At 67.6% G+C, this 27,615-nt stretch overlaps 2 protein-coding genes across 8 annotated transcripts; one reads left to right on the plus strand and one right to left on the minus strand.

The window, feature by feature from the left end:
- Positions 1–1,933: 1,933 nt before the first annotated feature.
- Positions 1,934–12,899, plus strand: TLE2 (TLE family member 2, transcriptional corepressor). 5 transcript variants are annotated; one of them, XM_040537781.1, is made up of 21 exons: positions 1,943–1,989; positions 2,075–2,163; positions 2,483–2,546; positions 3,357–3,401; positions 5,210–5,272; positions 5,472–5,546; positions 6,007–6,196; positions 7,132–7,148; positions 7,344–7,445; positions 7,706–7,750; positions 8,549–8,698; positions 9,479–9,608; positions 10,562–10,722; positions 10,963–11,039; positions 11,118–11,201; positions 11,289–11,538; positions 11,689–11,936; positions 12,060–12,207; positions 12,278–12,428; positions 12,532–12,608; positions 12,683–12,899. In XM_040537781.1, exons 1-21 carry the CDS (start codon positions 1,966–1,968, stop codon positions 12,788–12,790), a joined length of 2,298 nt encoding a protein of 765 aa, XP_040393715.1. In that variant the 5' UTR covers positions 1,943–1,965; the 3' UTR covers positions 12,791–12,899. The 5 variants fall into 5 exon arrangements, with proteins under 5 accessions (XP_040393717.1, XP_040393715.1, XP_040393714.1 ...); XM_040537780.1 differs by having other exon boundaries at positions 1,946–1,989; positions 6,004–6,196; XM_040537783.1 differs by lacking the exon at positions 2,075–2,163 and having other exon boundaries at positions 1,934–1,989; positions 6,004–6,196.
- A 710-nt stretch (positions 12,900–13,609) lies between these two features.
- On the minus strand, positions 13,610–24,396 carry LOC121060228 (transducin-like enhancer protein 1). Of its 3 annotated transcripts, XM_040537841.1 has the most exons (21): positions 24,337–24,396; positions 23,738–23,862; positions 22,971–23,119; positions 22,228–22,291; positions 21,842–21,886; positions 19,740–19,802; positions 19,561–19,635; positions 18,844–19,039; positions 18,559–18,575; positions 18,105–18,209; positions 17,920–17,964; positions 17,555–17,710; positions 17,151–17,280; positions 16,860–17,044; positions 16,711–16,787; positions 16,217–16,466; positions 15,054–15,301; positions 14,805–14,952; positions 14,585–14,735; positions 14,264–14,340; positions 13,610–14,111 (listed from the first exon to the last, which is right to left on the minus strand). In XM_040537841.1, the coding sequence occupies exons 2-21, from the start codon at positions 23,759–23,761 to the stop codon at positions 14,004–14,006; spliced, it is 2,313 nt and encodes a 770-aa protein (XP_040393775.1). In that variant the 5' UTR covers positions 23,762–23,862; positions 24,337–24,396; the 3' UTR covers positions 13,610–14,003. The 3 variants fall into 3 exon arrangements, with proteins under 3 accessions (XP_040393775.1, XP_040393774.1, XP_040393773.1); XM_040537840.1 differs by having other exon boundaries at positions 16,711–17,044; positions 19,594–19,635; XM_040537839.1 differs by having other exon boundaries at positions 16,711–17,044.
- Positions 24,397–27,615: the final 3,219 nt, after the last annotated feature.

Genomic DNA, 27,615 nt, shown 5'->3' on the forward strand with positions numbered 1-27,615 from the left:
GCATCAATAATTAAAAACCACTCAAAGCCGGTAAGTGCAAACAGGAGCCAACGTACAGATCGAAAGCAGCGCCAGAGATGGGAGTCTGTCAGCTGCTGGGTTGCTTTAAGGGCTCCCAGCTCTCTGCGGTGTCCCCGCAGCCGTGTGGTGACAAGGTGGCCCTGGCACAGCGGCTCGGGGCAGTACCAGCCCCCAGCGCCAGGCAGCAGAACCCCCCATGCCTGCCCCGGGTTTGCAGGCAGGGTCAGGTCACCGGAGAGCAGGGCACGGCACTGGGATCCCCGGAACGGGGACTGGGGAGCCCCGGATGGGTTCTGGGACCATGGCCCAAGGCTCTGGAGCCCCTTCATCTCTAGCACAGGCTCGGCTCATCTCCTGCTGCCGGCCCCCCGCCGCAGTTCCCCTTCTCCCCCCGTGTTTATTCCAGAACCGGCCCCTGTCGGTGCCAGCTGCAGCCGTAACCCACGTCGCTGCCCGGGGCGCAGGACCCAGCTCCGGGAGCAGCGCAGCGCCCAAAGCTGCTGGGTCAAGCGGGCGAGAAGCCGAGGCTGGGGCAGGCCGAACCCACCTCCATCCCCCCCCCCACCCGCCTGCTCCCTGCTCCCACAGCTCGGGCACACGGACCGCCCGGTGGGGTCCCGGCAGAGAAATCCCGAACCCGGGCTCTGCTTCGGCGCCCCCGGTTCTGCCGCCCCCGGCACGGCCACGACCCGGCGGCCAAACCTCCCCCGGCTGCTGGGAGCCCCCGGCCGGGCTGCAGGGGCGGCCGCGGGGCGGGGGGCAGGGCCCCGGCCGGTGCTGCGGGAAGGGGCCGGGGCGGACCCCCGCGCCCGGGGCTCCCCGCTCCCCGCGGCTCCCGGCGCTGCTCCCTGGGGGACGCGGGGCTCGGGAGGCCGCGGGAGCGATCGGAGCGGCAGCGGCCGGCCTCGGGGGCGAGAAGCGGCGCTGCCCTGCCTCGCCCCCCCCCCCGCGCGTCCCGGGAGCGGCTCCCGGCCGGCCCCGCCCCGCGGGGGGCTCCGGGTGCCCGCGGCGGCCGCTACCGGCGGGGCCACGGGGTTGCTCCGGGCGGCTCCGGGACGGGACGGGGGGGGCCGGGCACGGCTTGGAACGGCCCCGGCTGGTGAGCGAGCGCCTCCGGGAGACGCAGACGCGCGGGCACGCGCACACCGCCGTTACCGGCGGGCCGGGCCGCGGGGCGCCCGGTGCCGAGCCCCCACCGGGCTCCCGCCGCCGGCCCCACGTTACTTTGAGTGGCAGCCGCCGGCCGCCGCAAGGCCTTGTGGGCCGCGAGGCCCGGATGCCCGGCCCGCCCGCGCCGGAGGCCCCGTGCTCGGCGGCGCTGGGCCGCGGCCCCTCGGCCGTGAGCGGCGCCGCCACCGCGGGCCCCTGGCGGGCGGCGGGAGGACGGGCGGGCCCCGTGGGGCGGCGGCGCCCCGCGAGCGAGGGGAGAAAGACTACAACTCCCAGCGTGCCCCGCGGCGCACCGGCTGGGGCTCCGGCGGCTCGCTCGCTTTCGATTGGCCTCCCCGGGACGCGCGTCACGAACCCATGTGGGAGCGGGACAGGGCGATTGGCCGGCGCTCCCGCGGCGGCAGCCAATGGCGGGCGCTGTCCCCGCCGCGGCGGGCTGCGAGGCTGCTTAAGGTGGCGCGGGGCCGCCCCCTCCCGGGGCCCCAGCGGCGCCCCCCGCGGGGCCGCGCCACCTTAAGGGCGCCTCGGCCGGGCGGCGGCGGCGGCTCCGCCGAGCGCGGACCCCGGCCCCCCCCGCCCTACCCCGCCCCGCGCGGAGCCCCGCGGCCGGCCGCCAGCCCCGGGCAGCCCCCCCCGGCCCCCGCCCGCCGGCCGCGCCCCGCCCGGCCCCGGCCCCGCCGGTCCCCGCCCACCCGCGGCGCCGGCGGCGGAGCCGGGGCTGCCCCCGGTGGCAGCGGGCGGCGGCGGCGGCGGGGCGGGGGCCGCGCCCCCAGGATGTTCCCGCAGGGCCGGCAGCCCGTGAGTAGCGGGGCCGGGCGGGGCGGGGGCGGCGCGGCGGGGCCGGGGGCGGCCTCACGCAGCGGCCGGGGCCGTGTGTCCGCAGCCCCCCCCCCGGCCCCTCAAGTTCTCGGTCCCGGAGACCTGCGAGCGGCTCAAGGAGGAGTTCCGGCTCCTGCAGGCGCAGTGCCACAGGTCGGGGGGCGGCGGGGGGGTCCCGGGCTGGAGGGGTCCCCAGGGGGGGCCCCCCTCGGTTTCCGCTGCTCGAGCTCGGTTCGGGGGCGCGCAGGGGACGGCGGCGGCGGCGCGGGGGGAGCGGGGCGCGGGGGGGGCGGAGCGGGGGCCCCTCGGGCAGCCCCGCCGCGGGTCGGGGTCCCCGGGGCAGCGCCACCGGGGGGGGCGTGCGGCGGGGCCGGGGGGAGGCGGGAGCGGCGCGGAGCTCCCCGAGCCCGGGCGGGGGAGCGGGGGGCGGGGGCTGGGGGCTCGTGAGCGAGGCCGCGGCCCCTCTCTGCAGCCTGAAGCTGGAATGCGAGAAGCTGGTGAGCGAGAAGACGGAGATGCAGCGGCACTATGTCATGGTGAGCTCCCCGCTCGCCCCCTGCCCCCCAAAGCACCCCCGATGCCGCTCGGAGGCTGCCCCGGGGGGGCAGGGGCTTCCCCGAGCCCCCCCTGCCGGGGGCGCCTCGCTGGGGCTCTCCTGGGTGGTGGCCCCGGGGCGCAGGGGCCGGGCAGGAGTCGGTCGCAATTCCTGGCGGCAGGTGGCTGCTCTGCCATAGCTGCTGCCGCTGCGTGCTGCCTGAGCCCAGGAGCCGTGCCAGGGGGTTCATTTCTTTTCTTTATTTATTTTTTTCCTTTTTGGGCTTTTGCGAGACCTCTGTTCTGCCTCTCCCAAGGAGGGGTGCTGGGAGCAATACCCTGGGCTGGGGCTCTGGGGCTCTGAGCTGCGTGGCACGACCCTGGAGCTGGTGGACGCTGGCACCGGCCGTGGGCACCGTGGGCTGGAGGTGGCTGTGGGAAGGAAGGGAAGAGGATGGGAGCTGCAGGACAGAGCAGCATTCCCTCTCCTTCAGCACCTGGCACAACTGGCCCCTCTGGTGAAACCCGCCTCATCCCATCCCAAAGGCATGGGGACCTAGACCCTAGCCCCCTGCCTGGGCGATGACAGCCCCGTCACTGGGGCCGGGGTGCCCGCACGGGGGGAGCTGCATTGGGGTGGCTGCACCGGGCTCACGGCGCAGCAAGGGTGGGCGGCGATGGCTGGCTGCGGGGCCGCGGGGAGCTGGGACCACCGGTGGCAGCGGGGAGCTGGGCTGGGGAAGCGGGGCCGGGCGGTGGGCCGGCAGCCCCAGGCAGCTCCTGAGCTGGCTCTGCTGTGATTTTGCTTTCAGTACTACGAGATGTCCTACGGGCTGAACATCGAGATGCACAAGCAGGTAAGCGGGGAGGAGAGCAGGAGCAGGGGGAGAGGCTGCCAGGAGCATGGTGACTGCCCTGTCCCCGCAGCGGCACGGGGCATGGCACGGCTCTGAGCAAGGGTCTGGCCTGCAGAGGGGTTCAGCGCTGTCAGGTCGTGCAGCGCTGAGTTCTGCAGGTGCCTTGGGACGGGGCTTGCTCCCCACCATCCCAAAGCACTTCTGAAAGCGTGGCTGTGGATCCCAAATCCCCGTGCAGGCGTCTCCCCACTGCAGCTTCCTGGGGCCCCAGGCTCAGGAGGGAGCGTGGAGGAAGCAGCAAGAACTGGAGCTCAGAGGCAAATGGATTGTCTGTCTTTTCTCTTTTCTCTTTTCTTTTTTTTTTTTTAAATCCCCTTTTCCTTTCTTGAAGCCAGAGGAGTATTTTCACCCTTCCCTGGTTCCCCTTTTGTTCCAGCGTTAATTTGCTTTCCCTCTTCAGATTTATCAATCCAGTCATCACGGGCTCTCTGCCAGGGAAATTAGTTTGGACCAATGCCTGACAAAGTGGCAAGTCAACTGCCATATTCCTCCAGCTGGCTCAGCCCCTCTGAGTTTGCTCCTTTTGTTAGCAGGAAGGCTTGCAGAGCCCTCGAGCACGTTCCTGCTGGCCCCGTGCGCTCCGAGCTCTGGTGGGGCTGGGAGCCAGAGGTGGCCCGGTCGCGTGGGGCCGGTGATGGGGCCATTGGGTGACGAGGGGCCAGGCAGCTGGGGAGGGGGAGCCCCCGCCCTGAGTTGACTCCAGGTCCTGCCTTGGCAGGGGCTGTCTGGAATCGGGGCTCCCTGTCTCCTGGGACCCCTGCTGCAGGGGGATAAAGGGCGGAGGCCGGAGCAGCATCTGTGGGGACCTGGGGGTGATCTGGGTGCTGGGGGGCAGCCTGTGCCCTCCCTGGGACGCAGGAAGCCTCGGGGAGCAGCCCGTAAATGTTCCCTTTGTTCTCTGCGGCTTTGTGCCTGGTTTGACCTCTCTGCAAGGCTGTCAGGGATTGTAGGAAACCTGAGATGAGAAAACACTTCAGAGCAGCCAATCCCTCTGCTGGCGAGAGCCAGGCTGGGTTCGTGGGCTGGGCGGGGGGGTCAGGTTTTCCCTGGGAAACATGGCTGGGAGGCCAGGCTGGAGGCTTCGGCCCCTTCCCCAGGAAAGGCTCTTTGCCGTGGGGGGGCTGGGGGCTGCCCTGGCTGCGGAGGGTGCGCCAGGTCCTCCGCACTGCTCTGCTGCTGCCCGCTGGGACGGGGACGGCCGAGGCGCGGGCGGGTGTGCCGGTGATGCCTGTGGGGTCACCTGGGGGGGGGGGGGCTGGAGGGGGGGCCCCGGCGTCGTTGTGTGAATTCTGCGCCCCCCGCTCCCCTCTGGCGTCGAGCCCAGTGCTCGGGGAGAGGAAGCAGGATGCTGATGGCCCAGCGCCAGCGCTGGCGGCTCGGCGCGGCTCTCCTTGCCAGCCTGCGGCAGCCCGCGAAGCCGCGCCAGGCTCGGGCTCAGCGCAGCCAGCTGGACGCAAGGGGCCGAGCGCAGACCTCGGCTTGGCCCGGCTCCACGGGCGTTTGGGAGTCGAGTTCCCTCCCGTGTGTCCGGGGGGACCTGGCAGCCTGGGGGGGTCCCGCAGCCCTGGCGGCGGCCCTCCCTTGGCAGCAGCTTGGGAAATCCCGGCAGGGCCGCGCGGGCAGGAGGATTTGCGCAGGGTGGGGAGGGTTCAGCTGCGGGGAGGCAGCGTGTGTCCCTGGGGTGCTCGGCTGCCCCGCTGGGGGGCTGACAGCCCCGTGGCTGCGCTGATACCTGCCTCCTCTTTCAGGCAGAGATTGTCAAGAGGCTGAATGCCATCTGCGCGCAGATCGTACCGCTCCTGACGCAGGAGGTGAGCGGGGGGCGTGCACCCAAAGGGTGAACCTGGGCCAGGCCGAGCACGGGTGGGCAGGGAGGGGAAACCGCAGTACCTGGGCTGGAGGGGGAAAGGGGGTCTGCAGAGCCCTGGGGTGGCTGGGCAGGACGCGGGGCCGTGCGGTGCCCCAGCCAGCAGCGCTGAGCGCCCTCCCTCCCCGCGCTCTTCATCCCAGCACCAGCAGCAGGTCCTGCAGGCAGTGGAGAGGGCCAAGCAGGTGACGATGGCAGAGCTCAACAGCATCGTCGGGGTGAGTCGTGCTGCCCGGCTGGCGAGGGAAGGTTCTGTCCTGCTCCAGGCAATGTGCTGTGATGATGGGAGAAGGTCTTTAGTGCTCTGATGAGCCCAGGGCTGGTCTGCAGTGGTGGCTGGGGTTTGCTGCTGGGTAGAGAAGAGGGCGGAGAGCCTATGGGATCGTCCCTGGCCACCTGGACCAACGCAGGGGGGAGCCCAGCTTGGGTCCTCTGCTGTGTCTCAGGGATTGTGTCCACGGGGGGGACACCTGCGGTGCCCTGGGTGGGAAGGGGCAGGCGCTGTGACCCCGCCGTGCAGCCTGGATGACTCCGCTCCCCACCTGGTCCCCGTGTTGCGCTCATCTCATCGTGCTTCGCATCACCACTCACGCAGAAAGCATGGGGGCACCAGGTGTGTCTGGCACGCGGCTGCCTCCTCCCGGGATCGAGGACCGTTTGCTCTTTCTTTTCCAGCAGCAGCAGCTGCAGCACCTCTCCCACCACGTCCACCCCGTCGCACTGACCCCGCACCCCTCCAGCGTGCAGCTGCCCAGCCTGGCAGGGGCCAGCAGCGCGTCGGGGCTCCTGGCCCTCTCGGGGGCACTGATGGCACAGTCGCAGCTGGCTGCCAAGGAGGACAGAGTGGCCCAGGATGGGGAGAGCAGAGGTGAGGGGCTGAGCACAGCTGGATTAGCCCTTCCAAGCTTGGCTGAATCCGTGCTGGGCGGACAGCACAGAGGTGCCCGCGTGGGCCGGGAGGAATTCTGCTGCCTGCTCTGCCTCTTCCCCAGGGCTCCCTGATGCTGGCAGCCGTTCCCTGGGGCCAGGAGGAGCGGCAGGCACTGAGTGACAGATCCAGCTAATTAAGTATCTGCAGCCCTGGGAGGCTGGCTCTATTTTTGGCCAAGGGAACAGCTGACTTGCTGTGATGGCTCCCGGGAGCACACGGGGGGCGGCCGTGTGTGCAGCGGGGCTCTGCGCCCGTCCCCTTGGGGACCTGGGTCCTCCTGCACCCCTGGGTGTTCTTAGTATGAGGGTGCTCCCTCCGAGGGGCAGCTGGGCAGGTGTGAGACCCCTGCCACAGAGAAATCCTTCCTGCTTACACCAGGTAAGTATCCATAGCCCAAAGCGGAGGCTTTACAGGAAAATACGTACTACACCTGTGGTAGAGACTGTGGGAGGCAGGGGGCTGCGGGAGGGGATTCAGAACGCACGGCCATGCTGAGAACTTTGTGCTTGGTAAACAGTGCTAATTCCTCGTCCTTCTGGTGCCTCCTCCTATCAGGATCACAAAGTGCTTTACAAACATCATCAATATTTAATCATTGTTAAATCAGTTCTGTGAATGCTACTGGCAGGCCCAGGCCAAGTTACCAGCAACGCGCAGCATTGCTGATGGCTTGTTCCTGAAGTGCTCACTGAGGAGCCAGCGCCGGGGGCTTTGTGGTGGGCGAACAGGCGCGGGGTGAGGTCTGTGGGTGGTGGGGGCTGTGGAGGTTGGGGGTGCACGGCCCCACCACTAACAGCGTCTTTCCCTCTCCTGCTCTGCCTTGCTGGTGCTGACCTGTCCGGCCAATGGTCCTGCTGCTGCGCGGGCTGCAGAGCGCAGCCCCAGCCGAGTAAGTCATGGCAGCGCCTGGAGGGGCACAGAGCCTGTCCTTAGCCCCCCGGAGCTGCTGCCCCCCCCCCCCCCCCCGCCCCGGGCCTCCCCAGGTCAGCACAAGAGGGTGCGGCAGGGCAGCACACGGTGCCGGGCTTTGAGGCTTGTCTCGTTCCCCCTGTGCCACCCATCACACCTCCCCTCTGCCGCTCAGAGCATTTCAGCGTCCCCTCTGGAGAGCCCCCCCGCCGAGGAGCAGACGGGGGGCGCAGGGCTGAAGCGGAAACGGGAGGAGAGGGACCCGGCTGGGCATTACGTGAGTGCTGCAGAGCGTGCGTGGGGGTGCAGGGGCATCGCTGCCAGCCCCAGGGTGCAGAAATCCTGCAAGGAGACACGAAAACAGCCAAAAGCCCCAGGGAGATGGCATGGGCAGCCACCTGCAGGGCGGGCTGTCTTGCGGAAGTGACGGGGGGGGTGGCAGAACCTGCCTGCTACCTGCAGTGCTGCCAGGCAGAGCCAGAGCTCATCCAGCCTTGCACCCCTGACCGAGCCTTCCTGGGCTTCTCCCCTGTGCAGGATAGCGATGGGGACAAGAGCGACTACAACCTGGTGGTGGACGAGGTAAGCCCAGACTGCTGCAGGTACCGGAGCCTTGCAGGATACCAGGCTCAAGCTCTGAGCATTGGGTTCGGGACTCTGCTTGCTGAGGTTGGGGCTCATTGGGCTCCTGTGCTGGAGCAGCCGGCCAGGGCGTGTGCCAGCCCTGGTGTGATGCGTTCCTGCCAGCCGAGGCTGGTTCTGAGCGCGGTGCTGGGGGCTGACGGCTGTGCCAGCCAGAGCTTGGCTTTGCCAGCTGCAGACTTGGCTCTGCTTCGCAGCCTCTCAGCGCCTCTCCTGCAGCATCCTGCGGTAAGCCGGGGCGGGCGCCCCAGGGACCTGGGCTCGCTGCTCACGCACGTGGTGGTGGTGAGAGCAGGGGCACGCTGAGGGGTCTTGGGAGGAGGTGGTGCAGTCCGGCTGCCAGGCCCTTCTGGTGCAGCCTTCCCCAGCCACCCAGGCAGGTACACCAGTGCTTCAGCCCAGCCCTGATATTCTTGGCAGAGGTGATGTTTTTGGGGACATCCCTTTTCCTTCCAGGGAGGACTGGGGAGGGACAGCACATGGTTTTTTTCCTCCTGTCACTTCCCAAGAAAATACAAGCTCTGGAAGGAACATCAGCTGGGATTTCTGCAGAAAATGGCACATTAAAAACTGCTCAGTGGTGTAATTGCGGTGATAAAAATCACAGCCCTAATTGAATGGTTATAGGAGTGCAAGAGCTGACGGGCGGGGCGGCCTTGCCTCTGAAGCTGCTCCCGTCTGCCCTCCCGCACAGAGGGGCTGCAGTTCCCGCTCCCCGAAGACCCCTTCTCTCCCCAGGACCCCTGCTCCGAGCCCAGCAGCCCCAGTCGTGCACCCAGCAGCCAGCTCCCGCCAGCCCAGGACATGGCCAAGAGCCCTGCCTCCGGCGGTGCCTCCGGTGCCTCCAGCCGGAGCGTGACCCCCCTGCAGCTTTGGGACCGGGGGCTGGTAAGGGGCAGCGCCAGGGCGCTGTGGGCCGTGGGGCACCGGGGCTCATGATAGGGAAGGGGTTGCTCTGGCGTGCTCAATACTGAGCGTCCAGCACTTGAGGGCAGAGGTCGGTGCCGGCGGGAGAGGTTAATCGTCTGCTAGGCGAGGGCCCAGCTCTGCAGGTATTTTCCATCTGGCTGCCTGCAGGATTCCTCAGAGCTGCTCTGAGCAATTGATTTTTTTATTATTATTTTTTTTCCTCTCCCCTTCCTCCTCACCAAGCACCGGCCCAATTCTCAGATTGAAACATCAGCGAGGGGGAGGGCCAGCTCTGTCACCCCCGGCCCTCCTGGCCGCCGCAGGGAGCCTGAAGCGATTCGTCCTTGCCAGCCCTGGGGTCAGGAGCCGGCTGTGGGCGCGGGGAGCAGCGAGCGGCTGCTCCCCAGGACAATTGGATTACAGCAGACAAAGCGCCCTGAGCAATCTGCCAGCACAGCACGCAGCTTTGCTCTGTTATTAATTTTTTTTTTCTTTTGCTGGTGTCGACAAAATCCCCAGGCAGAAAAAGAAGAAGAAATAGGAGAGGCAAGAAAAAAGAGAGGACTGAACAGGCTGTGGGGATGGGAGAGGCTGGTCACTCCCAAGCAGTCCCTGGCCCTGCCACTGGGCTGGGCCTCCCCAGGCAAGGGCACTGTCCCGTGGGGAGCAGCAGAGCCGTGCCCAAAGGGCCCCTTCCCACAGAGGCTTGCTTGGGCCCGTGCTGCCGGCAGCTGAGGCTGCTCCTCCTTTGCCTTGCAGCTGGACCCCCCAGCCTCCACGTCCTCCGTGTCCCCTCCACCCCGCGACACCCTCACGCCTGGCCCGGGGCCTAGCTCGGCCGCGCTCCTCCGGCAGCCTCCAGCCAAGGCACTGGCCACGGACACCACAGGTGAGTGCCCGGGAGGGCTGGGGCGAGCGGTTTGGCTCCGTGTTATCAAATGCGTGGAACACAGCAAACGTGCGCACTGATGTATTACCACCTCAGTGCCTTCTGAAGCTTTCGGGGCAGGCTCGGACCACACAGAAGGTTTTGTGCCAATGTGGGGAGCTCTTTGCTATGGGAAGCTGGGGGTCGTCTGACAGGTCATCAATTTGGTGGTGCTGCGGGAAGCTACATGCGTGCTTGTCCAGGTCCAGGCTGCAGTGGGGATGCAGGAAGCAAGGACGTGGCCGGGGCCTCATGCTGGCAAGGCTCGGGTAGGGCCAAAGATGCCGTGAGCGGCTGCCACCTCCTGAAAGCACAAGGACAGGGGTTCAGCAGTGGTGGTGGCTGATCCTGGACCGGTCACGCTCCCTCCTCCTGCCTCACTTTCCTTCAGGACGTTTCGGGAGGAGGAGTGCTGAGGCCTTGGGGAGAGCTGGGCCCCTGTCCAGCCAAAGGGCACAGGAGGTGTGAGGAGGAGGACAGATAGCACAGGGGAGGACTAAAGCCAGAGTGGAGATGTTAATCCCTTGACTGGGCTGGAAAATTACAGAGGTTTAGCAAAAATTGACTCAGAATCGATTTCAATAACCCCCAAAGCCCCAGCGGCAGAGACACGGGGGCCTGGCGGGGCTGGCGGTGGGGCGAGGCCGAAGCAGGGCAGCTGGGCTGTGCTGTGGCCCCGGCAGGATGCGTCCCGCTGCTCTCCAGACCCGTGTGCCAGGCCCACGGCTGGTGGAGCTCAGGGGCCGTCCTCCTCCTTGGTCTTTGCTGCCCAGGCCCGAGCCTGCCTTCCTCCTCCTCCTCCTCCTCCTCCTCCTCCAGGGGCACTCCCTGGGCTCAGGGCCGGGCACCCTTTCCTTTGGGCGCTGCTCTCCCTTTGCGGGCTGGGACAAACGGCTGCGTCTCTTCTCCTGCAGCTCTCCGCAGCCCCCTGAGCCTCTCCAGCCCCTTCACCGCCTCCTTTGGGCTGCTGCCCCATGCTGCCCTCAACGGTGAGCTTGCGGCCCCCGGCATGTACGTGGGCATCCACCTCCCGCCGCAGGTCAGCGGCGCCGTCATGTACGGACGCTCGCCGATGGTAAGTTGCCAAGGGCCAGGCCCTTGCTGCTGCTGGTGCTGCTGGCCATGGTGCCTGTCCCCACACAGCTGCAGGGAGCTCATCAGGGGCTGTCCACGGAGATGGGATCCCTGCTTGGGGGGGCTTGGTTTGGGCACTGGAGGCTGCAGCGCCCTCCGAGAAGCCCCCACTGGCCCCGTATGTTTGTGGCTGTGTTCTCAGGAGCCCGCTGCTCAGCCTGTGCCCCCTTGCTTTGTGCAGGTGGCTTTCGAGTCGCACCCTCACCTGAGGGCTTCCACGCTCCCAGCGTCGCTCTCCACTGTCCCTGCAGGGAAGCCGTAAGTGTGGCTGCGGCAGCGAGGGGCAGGCAGGGGTCTCACTGCACAGCTGTGGCCAATGCGTTTGTTTCATTCCAGCTGTTTACTGACAAACAAGGAGCTGGCCGATTACAGCTGGTTGCAGCCCCTGTTAGCCAGACCGCTGCAGGTGCCCTCTGCACAGTGGGAGCGTGACTGAGGGGAGAGTGCAGCTCCTGCACCCCGGCTGCCGTCAGGGATTGCTCACTTCTCCCATCTGTCCCCTTGCAGCGCCTACTCCTTCTACGTCGGCACCGACGGGCAGATGCAGCCAGTGCCATTCCCCCCTGACGCCCTCCTGGGCTCCGGCATCCCCCGGCACGCGCGGCAGCTCCACACCCTGGCCCACGGCGAGGTGGTCTGCGCCGTCACCATCAGCAGCTCCACGCAGCATGTCTACACCGGGGGCAAGGGCTGCGTGAAGGTGTGGGACGTGAGGCAGCCGGGCACCAAGACGGCCGTGGCTCAGCTGGACTGCTTGGTACGGGGGGCAGCAAGTGTTTTTTTTTTTTGTGGGGGGTGGGAGGGAATGCGCCCCTGTTAGCATGGAGGGGATTCGGTCCCACCATGGCTGTGATGCTGCACCCATCGGCTCCTTCTTCGCTTGCTGGTCCCTGTGCTCGCCATCCAGAACCGTGACAACTACATCCGCTCCTGCAAGCTGCTCCCCGACGGCCGAAGCCTGATCGTGGGGGGGGAGGCCAGCACCCTGTCCATCTGGGACCTGGCGGCCCCCACGCCCCGCATCAAGGCTGAGCTCACCTCCTCCGCCCCTGCCTGCTACGCCCTGGCCATCAGCCCCGATGCCAAAGTCTGCTTCTCCTGCTGCAGCGACGGCAACATCGTGGTGTGGGACCTGCAGAACCAGACCATGGTGAGGTGCGTGGGGGTCTGGGGCACAAGGAGAGGTCAGTGAGGGAGATGATGGTTTCTGGGAGGCTGGGGAGCAGACAGACAGCCCTAACAGCAGCAGACTCGCACCGTTTCCCCCACTACCCCCAGGCAGTTCCAGGGCCACACGGATGGTGCCAGCTGCATCGACATCTCTAACTATGGCACCAAGCTGTGGACGGGGGGGCTGGACAACACGGTACGGTGCTGGGACCTGCGGGAAGGGCGGCAGCTGCAGCAGCACGACTTCAGCTCCCAGGTAGGGACAGGGGCTGGATGAGCCCCGGGGGGCCGGGCCCTGCCACCCCCTGACCCCCCTCTGCTCCCAGATCTTCTCCTTGGGGCACTGCCCAACGGGCGAGTGGCTGGCTGTGGGCATGGAGAGCAGCAACGTGGAGATCCTGCATGTGAGCAAGCCCGACAAGTACCAGCTGCACCTCCACGAGAGCTGTGTTCTCTCCCTCAAGTTCGCCACCTGCGGTAGGTGCCTGCGTGGGCTGGGGGCTGGTTATTGCAGGCCCAGAGCCGATGGGTCCCTGCAGATCCACTCCCCCAGAAGACCTTGCTCTGTGTCCTGTCCTAGGGAAGTGGTTTGTGAGCACGGGGAAGGACAACCTGCTCAACGCCTGGCGCACGCCCTATGGTGCTAGCATCTTCCAGGTGAGCTGGGGGGGGGGGGTCTTCACCCCTTCTTCCCCCACCCTGTGTTCCTCATCACTGCTTCCTCTTCCCAGTCCAAAGAGTCCTCCTCCGTGCTGAGCTGTGACATCTCCGTCAATGACAAATTCATTGTCACGGGCTCTGGCGACAAGAAGGCCACGGTGTATGAGGTGCTGTACTGAGGGCCCAGCTGCTGCTGGCGCTCTGCTCCCTGGGACTGAGCCCCAAAACGGCCCTGCCCCTGGGCAGCCTGGATGCGGCATGAGCTGCTCTGCAGCCCTCCTCCTCCCCTCTCTTTCAGCAGCCAAACCCCAGCTGGGGCAGAGGGGGGGGGGGGGGGCATGACACAGCAGAGGGCACAGGGCTGCAGCATGAAGGGGGGGCTGAAGATGAGGGCTCCAGCCACCCCCCCCCCCCAACACGGGGGATATGGCAGGGGCAGGTCCAGCTGCCTGCCCTGGAGGCCCAGGGGAAGGGAAAAAGGCCAGAGCTTGGTGTTGCTCCCCTGTTACTGCTACTGATTTAACAGCACCGACTTTCTGCTGCAGAACCAGCTGTAAGTTATCAGTAAAGCAATGTATTTAACAGTATTTTCACTTTCTTACTAATAAAAAGGAACAAAAGCAGTGTTAGTCTGGGTGCAGGGGGCTGAGTGCCACTCAACAGCTGATAAAGCGGGGGGGGGGGGGGCAGGAACACAGCCACGATCTGATCCTTGTTCCTCACCCCAGCAGGAGCTGCTTGGGCGGGGGGGGGGGGCTGTAAAGCTCCTACAGGAGCCTGGACCTGGGGCCACAGCCAAGAGCCCCCAGTCCTGCTGCCCCTGCCCACAGCAGGCTTGGCGTGACAGAGCTGCTTCGCTCAGCCCCACCAGCTCCCAGCTTGAACCCCCTGCTTCCTCTGCAACCTGTGCTTGCCTCCAGCACCAGCCTCACCCCCTGGGGTGGTGCCTTACGGAGCTGCCCGCCCCCCCACCCCAAACCCCCGATGAGGCATGGTGATGCTGTTTTGTCTGTTTTTATTATTAAATACACTTGAGGAGGCTCATGGAGATAAGGATGGAGCACATCCTCCGCTGCATGGCCCAGAGCCTTAACAACAACAAAAAAGTTACATTAAAAAAAAGACCCCTTGCCCCCACCCCCAGTCCGGACTTAGAAACAACCCAACAACTAAAGACCCAAACAAGAAGAAAGTCCCCAGGAAGGTCCCTGCAAGCAGCAGCTGCCTCCCAGCCCTGCCTGGCGGCGGGGTCCCCTCCGCCCCTTGCTGCCTGCTCCAGCCCTGGGCTGCCAGCTCCCGGGAGGGCAGCGTCCATCCGTCAGCCCCCGCGGCCGTCTGTCCGTCTGCTCCCGTGGAGTGGCCCCCTCCCAGCGGCTGTCCCCTCTCCAGCACTCAGTAAATGACCTCGTAGACCGTAGCTTTCTTGTCCCCTGAGCCAGTCACGATGAACTGGTCGTCGGTGGAGACATCGCAGCTGAGGACGGAGGAGGTTTCCTTGGACTGCAGAGAGGGGGGTATGAGCTGCGGCCCCAGAGCAAGCTCCCCCCACCCCATGGGGGCCCTGGAGGGAATAAGCTTGGCTAGGGGTCAGTTCACAGCTTTAGGAGCCCCAGGGCCACCCCCCGTCCCCCTGTGCAGCTGCTCCTGCCCACCTGGAAGATGCTGGCGCCATAGGGGGTGCGCCAGGCGTTGAGCAGGTTGTCCTTCCCCGTGCTCACGAACCACTTCCCTGCAGGAGGCACACAAGGGACGCAAGGGCAGCATGTCACCAAACCGTCCCTGGCTCAGGTCCCAAAGTTGAACCCAAGGAGGGGAGGACAAAGTGGCAGTGTCTCAGCCCCCTGAGGAACGACCCACAGTGTTGGAGGACACAAACTGCGGGGGGGGGGGGGGGCGGGCCGGACAACACCACGGACACAGGTCCATCGCTCACAGCCCTAGGGCCACCACAGGAGCTGGGAGCAGGCACCTACCGCAGGCAGCGAACTTGAGGGAGAGAACACAGCTCTCGTGGAGGTGCAGCTGGTACTTGTCGGGCTTGCTCACATGCAGGATCTCCACGTTGCTGCTCTCCATGCCCACAGCCAGCCACTCGCCCGTTGGGCAGTGCCCCAAGGAGAAGATCTGGGAGCAGAGGGGGTCAGGGGGTGGCAGGGCCCGGCCCCCCGGGGCTCATCCAGCCCCTGTCCCTACCTGGGAGCTGAAGTCGTGCTGCTGCAGCTGCCGCCCTTCCCGCAGGTCCCAGCACCGTACCGTGTTGTCCAGCCCCCCCGTCCACAGCTTGGTGCCATCGTTGGAGATGTCGATGCAGCTGGCACCATCCGTGTGGCCCTGGAACTGCCTGGGAGGGCAGACACAGAGCAGGCCAGCGCACCACCATCAGGGCTGCCCCTCCTGTGGCCTGGGGGGCGCTCAGTGCCCCCTGCCCATGCAGGCACGCACCTGACCAGGGTCTGGTTCTGCAGGTCCCACACCACGATGTTGCCGTCGCTGCAGCAGGAGAAGCAGACTTTGGCATCGGGGCTGATGGCCAGGGCGTAGCAGGCGGGGGCGGAGGAGGTGAGCTCAGCCTTGATGCGGGGCGTGGGGGCCGCCAGGTCCCAGATGGACAGGGTGCTGGCCTCCCCCCCCACGATCAGGCTTCGGCCGTCGGGGAGCAGCTTGCAGGAGCGGATGTAGTTGTCACGGTTCTGGGGTGCAGGGAGGACCCCGTTAGCCCCTTCCCCTGCTGCCTTTCTGCACCCACCTTACCCTGCCTGCTCCCTTCCCCCAGGGCAGCAGGGCCGGGCAGGGGCAGCCCCACAGTCCCCATTTCCCCTGCCCTGAGCAGCGTGGGGCTGCAACTGTTCCATGCATGCAGGGGGATGCCCCTGCCCCACCCCTGCCTGCCCCCCCCCCGCCCCCCCCCCCCCACTCCTCCAGCCCATTCCAACCCCACTACTGAAAGCAGCCATGGGGCAAGACCGCAGCAGCCCCAGGCTCTGAGCACTACAATGTCCCCGCTCCCTCTTTCTGCGGCTCTGCTGCAGCTTGAGTTGGTGAGGTCAGTTCCTTGTACATGCATCTGCATCCTCTTGGTGAGCACCGTCCAGGAATATTTGTCAGGCTGCCCAGGCCCCGAGGCCAGAGGAGAGGAGGACGTGTGCTGGGGCCGTTCGAAGCAGGCCCAGGGGCTCCACTTCCAGCAGCCCGTTCAGAATAAACTCAAAAAACACAGATTAAAAAAAATGCTCTCGGGTGAGAGCTGTGGCTCCAGTGAAGCCCTGCAAGAGCCAGGGCAGAGGCAGGGGCTGAAACTGGCCCGGCCTCGTGCCCGGCCAGGCGCTGCCCACGGAGCTCCTGCCTGCAGCCCTTCGGTGCAAGGCCCCAGGGGCTGGAGGGGGTCAAAGAAGTTGGAGCAGCACACGGGCACCACAGAGCCACCCTCCCTTGCTGCAGCCCCACACCACCTCCACCCAAGAAACTGAGGTTTTTGTCAAAGCCGTGCCACAGCTGTCACGTCCCTGCCCTGGAGCACACGGCAGCAGCCCCCAAAGGGATGCGGCTGCCGCCCGCTCTCCCAGGACCCGTCCCCTGCATGCCAGGGCCCCCAGCGCCCCCCGTACCAAGCAGTCCAGCTGAGCCACGGCCGTCTTGGTGCCCGGCTGCCCCACGTCCCACACTTTCACGCAGCCCTTGCCCCCGGTGTAGACGTGGCGCGTGGAGTTGCTGATGGTGACGGCGCAGACCACTTCGCCGTGGGCCAGGGTGTGGAGCTGCCGCGCGTGCCGGGGGATGCCGGAGCCCAGGAGGGCGTCAGGGGGGAACGGCACTGGCTGCATCTGCCCGTCGGCGCTGACATGGAAGGAGTAGGCACTGCAAGGGCGCAAGAGTAGTGACAAGGTGAGGCTCCTGCACCGAGCACAGCCGGCGCCGCACCGGACCCAGGGTGCTTGGCCCATGAACACTGTTTGAGGACGGATTTGCAAGCGGAGCGGTATCAGTGGCATCTGAGCACCTAGGAATGGGTGCTCCCAGGGGGCCGCACTCCCATCGGTACGTGCCCCCTGCCCAGCAGGACACCTGATCTCCCATCACCGCCCAGTCTGAGACCACTTACGGCTTCCCCGATGTCCCCACTTGCATGCCGGCTGCCAGCCCCGGGACGCGCATGTGTGGGTGCGGGTCGTAGCCAACCTGGAGGGGACACGGGGTGAGAGCAGCTCCCAGCCCACGGCCCCACGCCCCACGGGGAGGGGGCTCACGCACCAGGGGGGACCGCCCGTAGCTGCCAGCTCCCACGGCAGCTGCGGTCCCGTTGAGCTGTGGGGACACGAGGTGGAGGCTGGCATAGGCGCCGGCCCCAGCCATGTCCCCGTTGACAGCGGGGTGAGCCATGCCAAAGGTGGCAGAGTAGGGGCTCTGCACTCCCAGCGGGGTCCTCAGGCCCAGGGCTGTGAGGGGAGAGGCGGCACGATGGGACAGGGTCACAGAGCAGGGCCCAGTCCCGCGGGACTGTGGCTCGGTGCCGCTCGCAGGCGCTGCCCAGGCAGGGCTCACCCAGGGGGTCCACAGGGGCCTTGGGGGCAGCAGGGCGGAACTGCTGGGCACCGCTGGAGCCTGGGGTCACGGCATCGCCCTGGGACGTGGGGGTGCTGGACTTGAGGCTGGGTGTCCCTGCCTTCTCCACCTGCCAGAACAGAGCGGGGGGGTCACACAGGACCCTCCTCCTGCTGGAGGCAGGGCTCCTGAGGCCCCCAGCGAGCTGGTCCCTGGTCCCCAGCCCTGAACCCAGCAGTGCTGCAGGGGACATGGGATGGGGGTCCAACGGGACAGGGATCCAACAGGGCAGGGCCCCTCCCCATCCCCCCAAGCATCACCTCACACCCCTGTGGGTTTAGGGCAGCAGATGGCCGAGCCCTGGGTGGTGGGGAAGCGAGCACCGAGGGCATCAGTGCACGTACCGTGGGCACATCCTTGCTGCGGGACGGGGACGTGCTGCTCGAGGAGGCCATGGAGGTCGGGCTGAGCGGCACAGCCTCTTTCCTCCCCAGTGGCAGCTTTTCCACCCCGTTCTCGCGGGACGAGTAGGAGTGGACGCTGTGCGGGGATGAAGGGTCCTGGGCAGGGGTAGGGGGAGATGAGCAGAGCAGGGACGGCCCCAGCCATGCATCAGCAGCGAGCTGGCAGCTGGGAGCCTGGACCCAGGGGCTACCACCACCACCGCCGCCCCGTGTGCCTCCCTCCCTTCATTCATTATGTCCCCATACCCCCACCCCGGGCATGGGGGTGGACAGCACCCACGGACCCCAGCACCATGTGCACTGACCTCATCTACCACCAGGTTGTCTTCGCTTTTGTCCGCGTCACTGCCCTGAAACACAGGGAAAGGTCGGAGCCGAATGGGCCGGGGCTGCCCCACCTGGAACAGCTCAGGGGCCCAGGCAGCTCCTCCCAGCCTGGCAAAGGGGGACCGGGGATGTGCCGAGCCCCCCGCCCCTTCCCCGCACTCACGTAGTCTGTCACAAAGTCCTTCTCCTCCACCTTCCTCTTCTTGCTGTTGCTCAGGTACTCGGAGATGGCTCGCGCCCGCTCCCCGTTGGGCAGCGCCAGGGAGCTCTGGGCAGGGGGAGCCGTGTTAGGGGCTGGGGGACAGCACTAGGGGCTGGGGGGAACAGTGTTAGGGGCAGGGGGGGCAACGCTAGGGAGCTCTGGGCAGGGGGGAACAGCACTAGGGGCGGGGGGGGGCAGCGCTTTGCTCTCAGAGAGCCAGCACCATGTGGGGTTCCCAGCACGCAGGGTCCTGGCGCAGCCTCCACGCCAGCAGACAAAGAAGCAAGGACGGGGACGCTGCTCGGGGCTCTGTGACACCGGGAAAGGGCCCCCAGGGACCCCGGCACCACCCCCAGGGACCCGTCCCCAGCAGCGCCCGCAAGGCGGGAGGGAAGTGGCTGCGAAAGACACTTACGGGCCCCGGGTCCCGCTCTGTCTCCATGGCGACACGGCCGAGCAGCAGGACCAGAAGGGAAGCAGGGACACGGCTGTGCCGCCGCACGGCACCCGCTCCTCCCGCGGGTGCCGGGGCCTTCAGCCCAGCCCCAGGGCACCGGCACCACCGCAGCGGGGATGAGCCTGGCCCAGCCCTCCCCAGCACCCCCAGGAGGTGCCTCTTGGCCGGGACATCTCGCACCAACCCCCCCGGGCCCCCAAGCATAGCAGGGCCCCCCCACCCCGGCTCCATCCTGCCGCTCACCCCGGTGCTCAGTGTCGTGGACTCCACGGTCGTCTTTGGCGAGGAGCTGAGCCTGGGCCCCCAGCGCCCCCGAGAGCGCCAGAAGCCCGGAAGCGCTCCCAAGGCCAGCAAGGCCGGCGGGCTGCATGCCAGAGGGGTGGGGGGTCAGTGGGATGGGGGGCACGTGGTGCGAGAGGTGCTGGGTCTGGAGCTGGTGCTGGAGGGGGGCAGCAGGAAAGAGCAGAGACAAAGGGCCCGGGTCAGGACAGCGGCCAGCAGGGGTTGGGGGCTGAAGGGGGTCAGGCTTCCGGGGCATCCCCAGCCCACCGGGGGGTCATTACATCCCACCTTCTGCCACCTCCCACCCTGGGACTGGGGTCACCTGCCCCAAGACCCCCCCATATCCCTGCCAACACGGCCTCAAGGGAATGAGGGACAGGCAGGGATGGTGGCAGCCCCCCACGCCCACCCAGGGCCGCAGGACACGGCATCGCACCCACGCCCTGCTATCCCATCGCCGTATCAGCAGCGGCGTCTCTGGGGGCACAGCTGCACCCCTGGCCCCGTTCCCACTGACAGAGCCCCCCCACACCACCTTGGCTGGGCCCCCCCGACTCAGCTACGGGCAGGGGGCAGGACGGGTCTGCAACCCTGGGCCGGTGCCAGCTCAGGAGGCGCCGTCACCTGCAGAAGCCCAGCACCCTCCTGGCCAGGGTTGGGGGCAGAGGGTCAACGTACCCCGATGGCCGCGTTCAGGTCGGTCATAGTCACCTGCTTCGCACGCTCCACGGCCTGGACCACTTGCTGCTGGTGCTGGCAGGGAGAGAGGAGTGAGCCGGCACTGGGCAGCCGGCTCAGCTCCCCGGGGAACTGGGAGAAGCAGCCCGAGGGACGGGGCTGCGGGAGGGCTCACCCACCTCCTGAGACAGGAACGGGATGAGCTGGGCGCAGATCACATTTAGCCGCTTCGCTATCTCCGTCTGCAACGAGTCAGGGGTGGGGGGGGCACCATCAGAGCGGGGGCAGGGCTGAAAGGCCACCGGAGCCCCCTCCCACCAAGGGCCCCACTGGCTCCCCAGAGCCGAAACACCCTGGGCAGGACCAGGGAAGCTTCCTAACACCACCGCCTCCAAAAGCAGGAGCCCAGCACCCTGCACCCCCTGTCCCAAAGCCCTGGGATGGATCTGACCTCCTCCAGCCCCCAGGAAAGGCCGGGAGGCCAAGCTCTGCTGGGGCATGGTGCCCCGCTGCCCACAGTCAGCGGCAGAGCAGCCCCGGCTGTCCTCCAGCCCAGCAGCAGGGCACAAAGCACAGGGGTGCGTCGTGAACCCTCGCGTCTGCCTTGCCAGGAGCACTGGGGATGCCCTGGCGTGGGGCTCCAGGTATGGGGCTGCCCCCAGCAGTGCCCTACCCAGAGCAGGGGGACCCCGATGGGGATGAAGGGAGTGCTGTGGGGCTGAGAGGAGAGGGCCCCCATGAGGGGACCAGAAGCTGCAGGGCCCCGGTCAGACCCCAGATCTCTCAACCAGGGACCTTGAGCCCCCAGAGCTGGGGGCGAGGGGGCTGCAGCGCTGCCCAGCCCACACAGGGACACCGAGCCCGGGACACCTTCGTGCCACCCTGCAGCACAGCCACCAACTCATTTCTGCCAGACCCACAGACAGCTGAAACAATCCAGCATCCGCCCTCACTTCCCCTTCTGAGGGAGGAAAAAAGGAGATAGAGAAGAAAGAAAGAGGAGGGGAAAAAAAGGGAAAGAAAAAAAAAAAAAAGCAAGCAAGCAAGGAGATTTGGCAGCCGGCAGTTCTGGGAAGGATTTAGCTCTCTCCTGGGGCCGGCAGTGATGGATTCTCTTCCCTAATGCACTGATGGGCAGCAGCTCCTTGGGGAGAGCTGCCTCCAATTCACTCGCACTCGTTAATGTGCAATTTACTGGCACTTTAACGCTCTCAGCATGAAAAATGATCATGCTGTTTGCAGCCCCCCCAGCCACCAGCACCGTCACCTCCCCTCTGGCTGGTGGTAAGCAAGTCCAAGGCCAGGCACATTCGGGGACGTGGTTTTATAAAAAGCTACAAGCCAGTTCCACACCAAAAACAAAACAACAATAAAAAATTAACATCTCCTGCCCATCCCTGCCTCCAGCATCCCCTGCTGAGCCTGTGGCTGCCTCGAGCACCGTGCCCGTGGAGATGGGCCATCACCTGCAAAATGAGCCCAGAGCCAACCTGCCCCGGCCCGGGCCGGCACCAGGGGACGCGGGGCTGGGCTATGGCAGCACTACCCGGGGACCCCCCTGCTTCTGCCAGCAGAAAGGAGGCAGCCGCTTCCTGGGGGGCTGCAAGCGCTTGGCCCCTGGCCGTGGCGCATCACCAGGCTGGGGGAACGGAGGGCACTGGACCCCCCCCGGGGCTCTGACCCCGGCAGCTCCCACACAGCCCTGCCCCGCGCGATGGCAGCTGGCAGAACACAGCGGTGCGGGGCCTCCTCACGGCCACAACCAGCGGCGGGCAGGCAGCCAGCGGCACCGGGCACCACGGCGAGCACAAGCCCGGCCAGGGGACAGCGGCGGGCGGGAAGGGCATGGCCATGTGCAGACCCGTGGTGCTCATGAGATGCCCTCAGTGGGGCCGGCAGCACGGGGCGTGTGAGCGCCCGGCACAGCCCCAGCACCCGCAGGAACAGCCCCAGCACTGCGCTGGGGGGCCAGGGGCTGACACCCCTGTGCCAGAGCTGGCTCCCACACAACAGTTGGCTGGAGCACAGGGCCGGGCAGGGAGAGGGCCGGTGGGAGCATGCCTCATCAGGCTCCTCTGCAGCCTTTTTAAAAATAGATGAGAAGAAGCCTTCTGCCTCGGGAGCAGCTGGTGGCCCAGAGCGTGGCTCCGTGAGAGGGGGTGAAGCAGCAAGGGGACGTGCGGCTCCCAGCCCTCCCCCCGCAGGGTGCTCCTCAGCCTCTGGGGACAACTGGGCACACGAAGGCAGCGAGCAGAGCTCGTCTCCCTGGCACCAAGCCTACCTGTTTGTGCATCTCGATGTTCAGGCCGTAGGACATCTCGTAGTACTGCCAGGAGAGAAGGCAGCGTCAGCGGGCTCGGGGATGGCGAGTCCTCTCTGGCGCTGGTGCACGAGCTCAGCCCGACGCCACCGGCACTGCCGGGCTCCCCAGGGGATGACCCACATGGAGGCGGCTTTCGCCACCCCCTCCACAAGCTGCTGCGGCTCAAACACCACGGCTTGTTTGGGGGGCAAAGATGGTCACAAGTGCAGGAAGCAGGGCGCGGGGCCTGGCCCCACAACCCAAATACACAGGGGAGCCGAGGCATCCCGGTGCTGCGCGTCCTTTGATGGCTCAGAGGAGAAACCCCCCAGCGGCCTCGCTCCCTTCAGGTGGAGCTCACTAACCATAACATAATGACGCTGGATTTCTGTTTTTTCTGTTGCCAGCTTTTCACACTCTAACTTCAAGCTGTAAAAATAAAGAGAGAGGAGAGAGTGAGCCCCCCGTGCCCCTCCAGCAGGCAAGGGCTCCCGGGCCAGACAGGGCAGAGTCCTCCCCGCACACCGCGTGCTTCAACCTCCTGCTCGCAGATTGAGCCCCTTCTCCCAGCACAGGCCAAGGAAACCACCTGAGGCGGGGGTGGGAAAGAGGCTGGGGAGGAAGAAGCGGTGGGCAGCGAGGGGATCCACGTGTCAGGGAACAACCCACAGGGAGCGTTAGCCCCCCTCCCCGGCATCTGCTTCCCAAATGGAGCGAACTACAAAGCTGAGCTGCGTTTCAACCCTTGCTCCAACTGGCTCTACAGGGAGGGGGCGGCAATCCCACCCGGCAGCGAGGGGAGCAGAGGGACTGGGGCTCCGCTACACGGTGGCTCCGGCGCAGCGCAGGAGCCAGCTGAGCACCCCCCAGCCAGCACCACCCCCGGGGCTTTTGGCAGGAGGAGGCCGGCGAGCACGAGCTTCCCCCTCACGCGGCATCTTCTCCAGCTACCGCGGCGCTGCCTGGCACAACAGCCCCACGGATGCAGGGAGCCTCTCGGTGCCTCCTGCCAGCCATGGAAGCGCCCAGCACCACGGAGAACCGCTGCCTGCCAGCTCCGGGTAAGTGCCCAGCGCCGCACTGGCACACGGGCTCTGGCAGCTCTCACCTGTGGTATTGGTTCTGCAGGAACTGGAATTCCTCCTTGATGCGGTCCAAGGTCTCAGGGTACGTCAGCTTCAGGGACTGCGGGGTGGCAGGGATGGTGCCGGCGGCGACAGCGGTGCCTGATGCAGCGGAGGGTGCCTGGAGATGGGCCTGGGCACAGGAGGGGACGGTCGGGGTCACGGCTGCTGGCCCAGGTGCCTGGTGGGGCTGGGACCGGGCTAGCACCCACCAGGCTCGTGAGCCCTGAGGGTCCCTGCACCCTGGGGAAGGGGCTGTCAGCACAGTGGGGATGGTGGCTCCCACAGGAGAAGGCAGAAGGAGTTATTTCAGATAGAAGTAGGCACGGCCGGCCACGAAGGGCAACAGCCTTCCACCTCTTCAGTAACGGTTTGGTCACTGGGCCACGAGAGGAGAATTAACAACCAGTGGTGCGTGAGGTGTGCCTGGGGCAGAGTGCGGCCCGCTCCCACCCCTGCCCTGGCCCAGCAGCAGGGCGCGGGGGCCCCGGGGACCGGGCGCTGCCCAGCCCCAGTCGCTTTCTGCCTGCCCCATCCGACTGCCCCGCGTCCGACCCCGAGCCAACCCCTAGCGCGTGGCGAAGGCGAACTCGCGGGCTCCGGAGGGATGATGGCCGCGAGCACCCTGGGCACCCCGCCGCGGGGACGGGCACCGGGAGTGGGCAGCGGGCAGTCCCGCTGGGTCCCGGCTCCGGAGTGGGCCCGGGGCCACGTGCGCAGCGAGGGCACGAGGCCGGGGCTGCTCGCTCACCGGGGGCCGGTTTTGAGGGAACATCGTTGGCACCGGCTGGGCCCGGGGTTCCTTCCGCCGCTCCGCACCGCAGGTGCGGGCTCAGAACCGGGGCCCGGGGACGTTTTCCAGCTCCGGCTCCGGCCCTGGGGGAAGGAAGACACCGGAAAATGACCCCGCGGGGGCGCCGAGCCCGAGCCCGAGCCCGAGCCCGAGCCCGAGCCCGAGCCCGAGCCCCGCCGCGGCCCCGGCCCCGGCCCCCGCCCCGCCGACCCCGGCCGCGCCGCGCCCCCCGCCCGCATCCCCGCGGGGACCGGGGGGCCCCGGGCTCCTCCCGGCCGCCCCCGCCCGCCGAGCGCCCCGCGCCCCCCCCGCGCCGCCTCCGGCCCCGCCGCCCCCCGCGCCGCGCAGACAATGGCCCCGCCGCAGGTACGGCCGCGGGGAGGCCCGGCCGCGCCGCCGCCCAGCCTCGAGCGGGGCCGGAGCGCGTCCCGCGGGGGCACGGGGGGCGGGCACGGAGCGGCCCGGCCCGGCCCAGCGGAGACCGAACCGGAGCGGAGCGGGGCGGGGCGGGGCGGGGCGGGGCGGGACGGGACGGGACGGACCGGGCCGGGACTCACCGCGCTGCTGGCCCCGGCCCCGGCCGCGCGCCCCTGCGGCGGGGCGGGGCCGGGCCGAACCGAGCCGAGCCGGGCCGGGCCGAGCCGAACCGGGCCGGGCCGAGCCGAACCGGGCCGGGCCGGGCCCCGGCCCCCTCCCCGCCCGCCGCGGCAGCCGCTCTGCGGAGCGCGATCAATGAACGGGCGCCAGCTCCACGTGGGGCCTGGCCCGTGCGGGCGCTCGCCGAGGCGGCCGGCCAATGGGAGCGCCGCGGGAGCGGCCCGCCCCCACGTGGGGCCCGCCGAGCCGCCTTCCTATTGGGCGGCCGGGCCCGGCCGCCAGGAGAATGTGTCAATCTGCGGGAGGCGAGGAGAGACGGGGCGGGCGGGGGAGCGGCGCTTAACCCCTGCGCTGCCGGGCGGGCGGCGGCGGGAGCGGGCACCGGGGGGCACCGGGGCGGGCCCGGGGCCCCGGCGTCCGCGCCCGGGGGTGGCGGCAGCCCCCAGGCCGCTCCCCGCAGGCCTGGCCCGGCTGCCCGGCCGTGGGACACGCCCCCGGCCCGCGGAGGGCACGGCCCCGGGCCGGGCCGCGCTGGGTGCCCGGGGACCCGCCCCGGCGTTCCGCCGCCACAGCCGGGCCGGGCCGGGCCGGGCCGCGCTCCCCGGGCTTCCGCCGCAGGCTCTGTCCCGGCCTCCGCCCGTTCCTGCCCGACGCAGCGGGCTGGCGTTCGGGGCTTTCTTCCGCTACGCGCTCGGCCAACCCGGCCGGCCCCCCCGCGCCCCCGACACCTTTCTTGATCCCGAGCAGAAAACCCCCAAATCCTCCCCTACAGCACCGGGCACGGGCCTGGGCAGGGCCCCCCGAGCCTCCCCTCGGCCCCCCCCAGCCCCCCCGCAGCCCCCGGCTTTCCCTCGGGGTCTCTCCGGCGGTTTTCTCCTTTCGGGGAGATCGGCGGCACTCGGACATTCTCCGCTGCCTGCAGTCGATCCGGGCTTACGGCGCAGGAAATCAAACGTCTGAGCAGCGGCGAGTGGGCAGCCTCTGCTCCTGCTTAACCTCGAGGCGAGAGCGGGCCCGGCCTCCCCCCCGCCGCAGCTCCGTCCCCTCGGTCCCACTGCCACCGGCCAGGGGACAGCCCTGGCCTCGCAGGCCATGGGTTTTCCTGGGCCATCAAAGCGACTCTTCGGAGCAGGAAGCAAAGCAAAGCAAGCCGCTGCGTAGCCCCTTTTCCTTTGCTCAGATGACATTTGTCCAGGGAGACGTAGGCTCTGGCCATCCAGAGGGAAAGCTCCCTCCTGCAACGTTAAAATTTGCTGTTAAATGCACCCCTGGCATCGGCAGCTCGTCCGTCCTGTGCCCAGGGGTGGCCACGTGCAAGCGATGGTATCTGCAGCTTGCCTGCTGCGGGGCCAGCAGCAGGCTTTGCGCCTACAACAGGAGGGAAAGCCACTTGACAGAAAGCAAATCATCCCTACGGGGCCGTGCAGACACCCCTCCGCACACACAGACAGGCACACACCAGTCAGGAAACAAATGTGATGGAGAAGAAAAGCAACAGCCGAAATGTCAACATTTGATCTGATTTTCTCCTTTCCCCGTTTACTTGCAGCCATTTTGCTCCTCTGGACCAGCCCCATGATCCCCGAGAACCCCGCTGGGGGGGAGCTGGTGTGATTTTGCCTTTGCCTCGGCTCCCTGTCACCACCAGACCCCGACGCACGGCCGCCCGCACTGGTTCACGTGTGGCAGGGAGTGCAGACGGGAACGAGAGCCCATCCTCAGGGACGGCAGCGTGCCCCAGGCAGGCCCTGGTGGAACACAGCAATAATAATGATCTCAGCAAAACCACTGAAACGAGCGACCGCACTGAGGCCACCCTGCACATGCCCGCGGGGCTCAGGGAGCCCTGGGAGCGATGGCCACGCCAGCCCCTCGGGCAGCGAGTGGGAACCGGCAGCCACGAGCCCATCCTGCTGGTGCTGCGCGGCCAGGGCCGGGCACCTCCCGCTACCCACGTCCATGCCCTCACATGGGGACCTCCGTGCCCCGCTCCATCTGGGTGAGGCGGGGAAGGAGACGTCCCCCACCGGGGCTGGAAGGGGCTGGGGCTGCCCCCGCTCTCCCTGCAGCCTGTCTTGGCCCTGCACAGGCGACCTGTGGGGTCTGTGCTCTGCCGAGGGTGCTGGCTGGGGCTGGAGGGTGGCATGAGAGCGGTCTCCCAGCCCTTATTATATTTTAAAATGTAATAACAGCACGATGTCTATTTTCGTAGATGGAACAGATCATTTCTGGAAGAAGGCCATAAATCTCAAAGGGAGGGGAACTAATTTGGCCAAGGTCATGTTAAGGCAGCATCAGTGTTAAAGGGAAAAATATTAAAATAACAACAACAAAAAAAAGCAGCTGAGGGCTTGGAGTGCTGTGCCATTTTGCCCCCAGGTCCCTTCCCCAGTCTGGGAACCCCGTCCCCTCTGCCCCATCGCTTCCCAGCAGCACCCCCAGAGCAGAGGGAGCTGGGACGGGGGGGGCTGCACGGGAGAGCACCAGGGAGAGTAGACCCCAGAGAGCGGCCCCGGGCAGGAGCCTGGTGCCTGTGCCCTCAGCCGAGCCTGGAGTCAGAGCAGGGCAACGAGGGAGGGAAGTGCAGCGGGAGGGAAGTGCCATGGGCCCGGCCGTGTCCTGCAGCCGTGTGTTCACAGCATTGCAGGGAGGCGGGGGGGGAGGGCACTGGCAGCCCCCCGGTGCCCTTCAGAGCACCCAGGCTGGGCAGCGCCATCCTCGCTGCCTTCCACCCGCGCTGGGAGGTGGAAAGGGGGCAAGAGGCGAGCGTGTGAGGGGCGATGGGGTAAGGCGGCGCCGAGGCAGGGGCTGCTCGTTTATCCGAGGCTCTGGAGCTGGGCATTGCTCGGCCTCAGCCAGCTGCGGGGCAGAAGCTGAGGGGCAGAGAGGTGCTGGAGATGGGGAGAGCCCCGCCAACGGGCTCCGCAGCCCGGGGACCTCCCAGAGCGACCCTTGGGTCGGTGCGAGCGTCACCGCCCGGAGCAAGCTAGCGAAGGGCCCCGGGAAGAGCCGACGGGAACGCTGCCGAGCGGGAGAGCGCCACGGCCGAGGCCGTCCCCGGGCACGAGGCAGGCAGCCCCCGAGGCAGCCCCCGAGGCTGGCCCCGAGGCCTCGCGGGGCTCCGAGCGCTTCCGCCGGGCTCGGCCCCGGCAGGTGGCGGCCCCCGAGCGCCGCTCGCCTCCCCCGGCTGCTCCCGGGGCTCCGGTGCCAGCCCCGCCCCGCGCCACAGCGGCCGGGGC

This window comes from Cygnus olor, chromosome 26 (genome assembly GCF_009769625.2).
Source record: "Cygnus olor isolate bCygOlo1 chromosome 26, bCygOlo1.pri.v2, whole genome shotgun sequence".
Taxonomy (NCBI): domain Eukaryota; kingdom Metazoa; phylum Chordata; class Aves; order Anseriformes; family Anatidae; genus Cygnus; species Cygnus olor.

Bases quoted from the DNA above. Each gene is read 5' to 3' on its own strand.
- LOC121060228 (XM_040537839.1), bottom strand. From the start codon at position 23,761: ATGTTCCCTCAAAACCGGCCCCCG. The intron at 19,636-19,739 runs GTGGGTGAGCCC...TCTCCCTGCCAG, and splicing joins TCCCGTTCCTGTCTCAGGAG to CACCAGCAGCAAGTGGTCCA. The intron at 17,281-17,554 runs GTACGTGCACTG...CTGTTCTGGCAG, and splicing joins GCAGCAAGGATGTGCCCACG to GTGGAGAAGGCAGGGACACC.
- TLE2 (XM_040537780.1), top strand. From the start codon at position 1,966: ATGTTCCCGCAGGGCCGGCAGCCC. The intron at 11,937-12,059 runs GTGCGTGGGGGT...CACTACCCCCAG, and splicing joins CAGAACCAGACCATGGTGAG to GCAGTTCCAGGGCCACACGG. The intron at 12,429-12,531 runs GTAGGTGCCTGC...GTCCTGTCCTAG, and splicing joins CCTCAAGTTCGCCACCTGCG to GGAAGTGGTTTGTGAGCACG.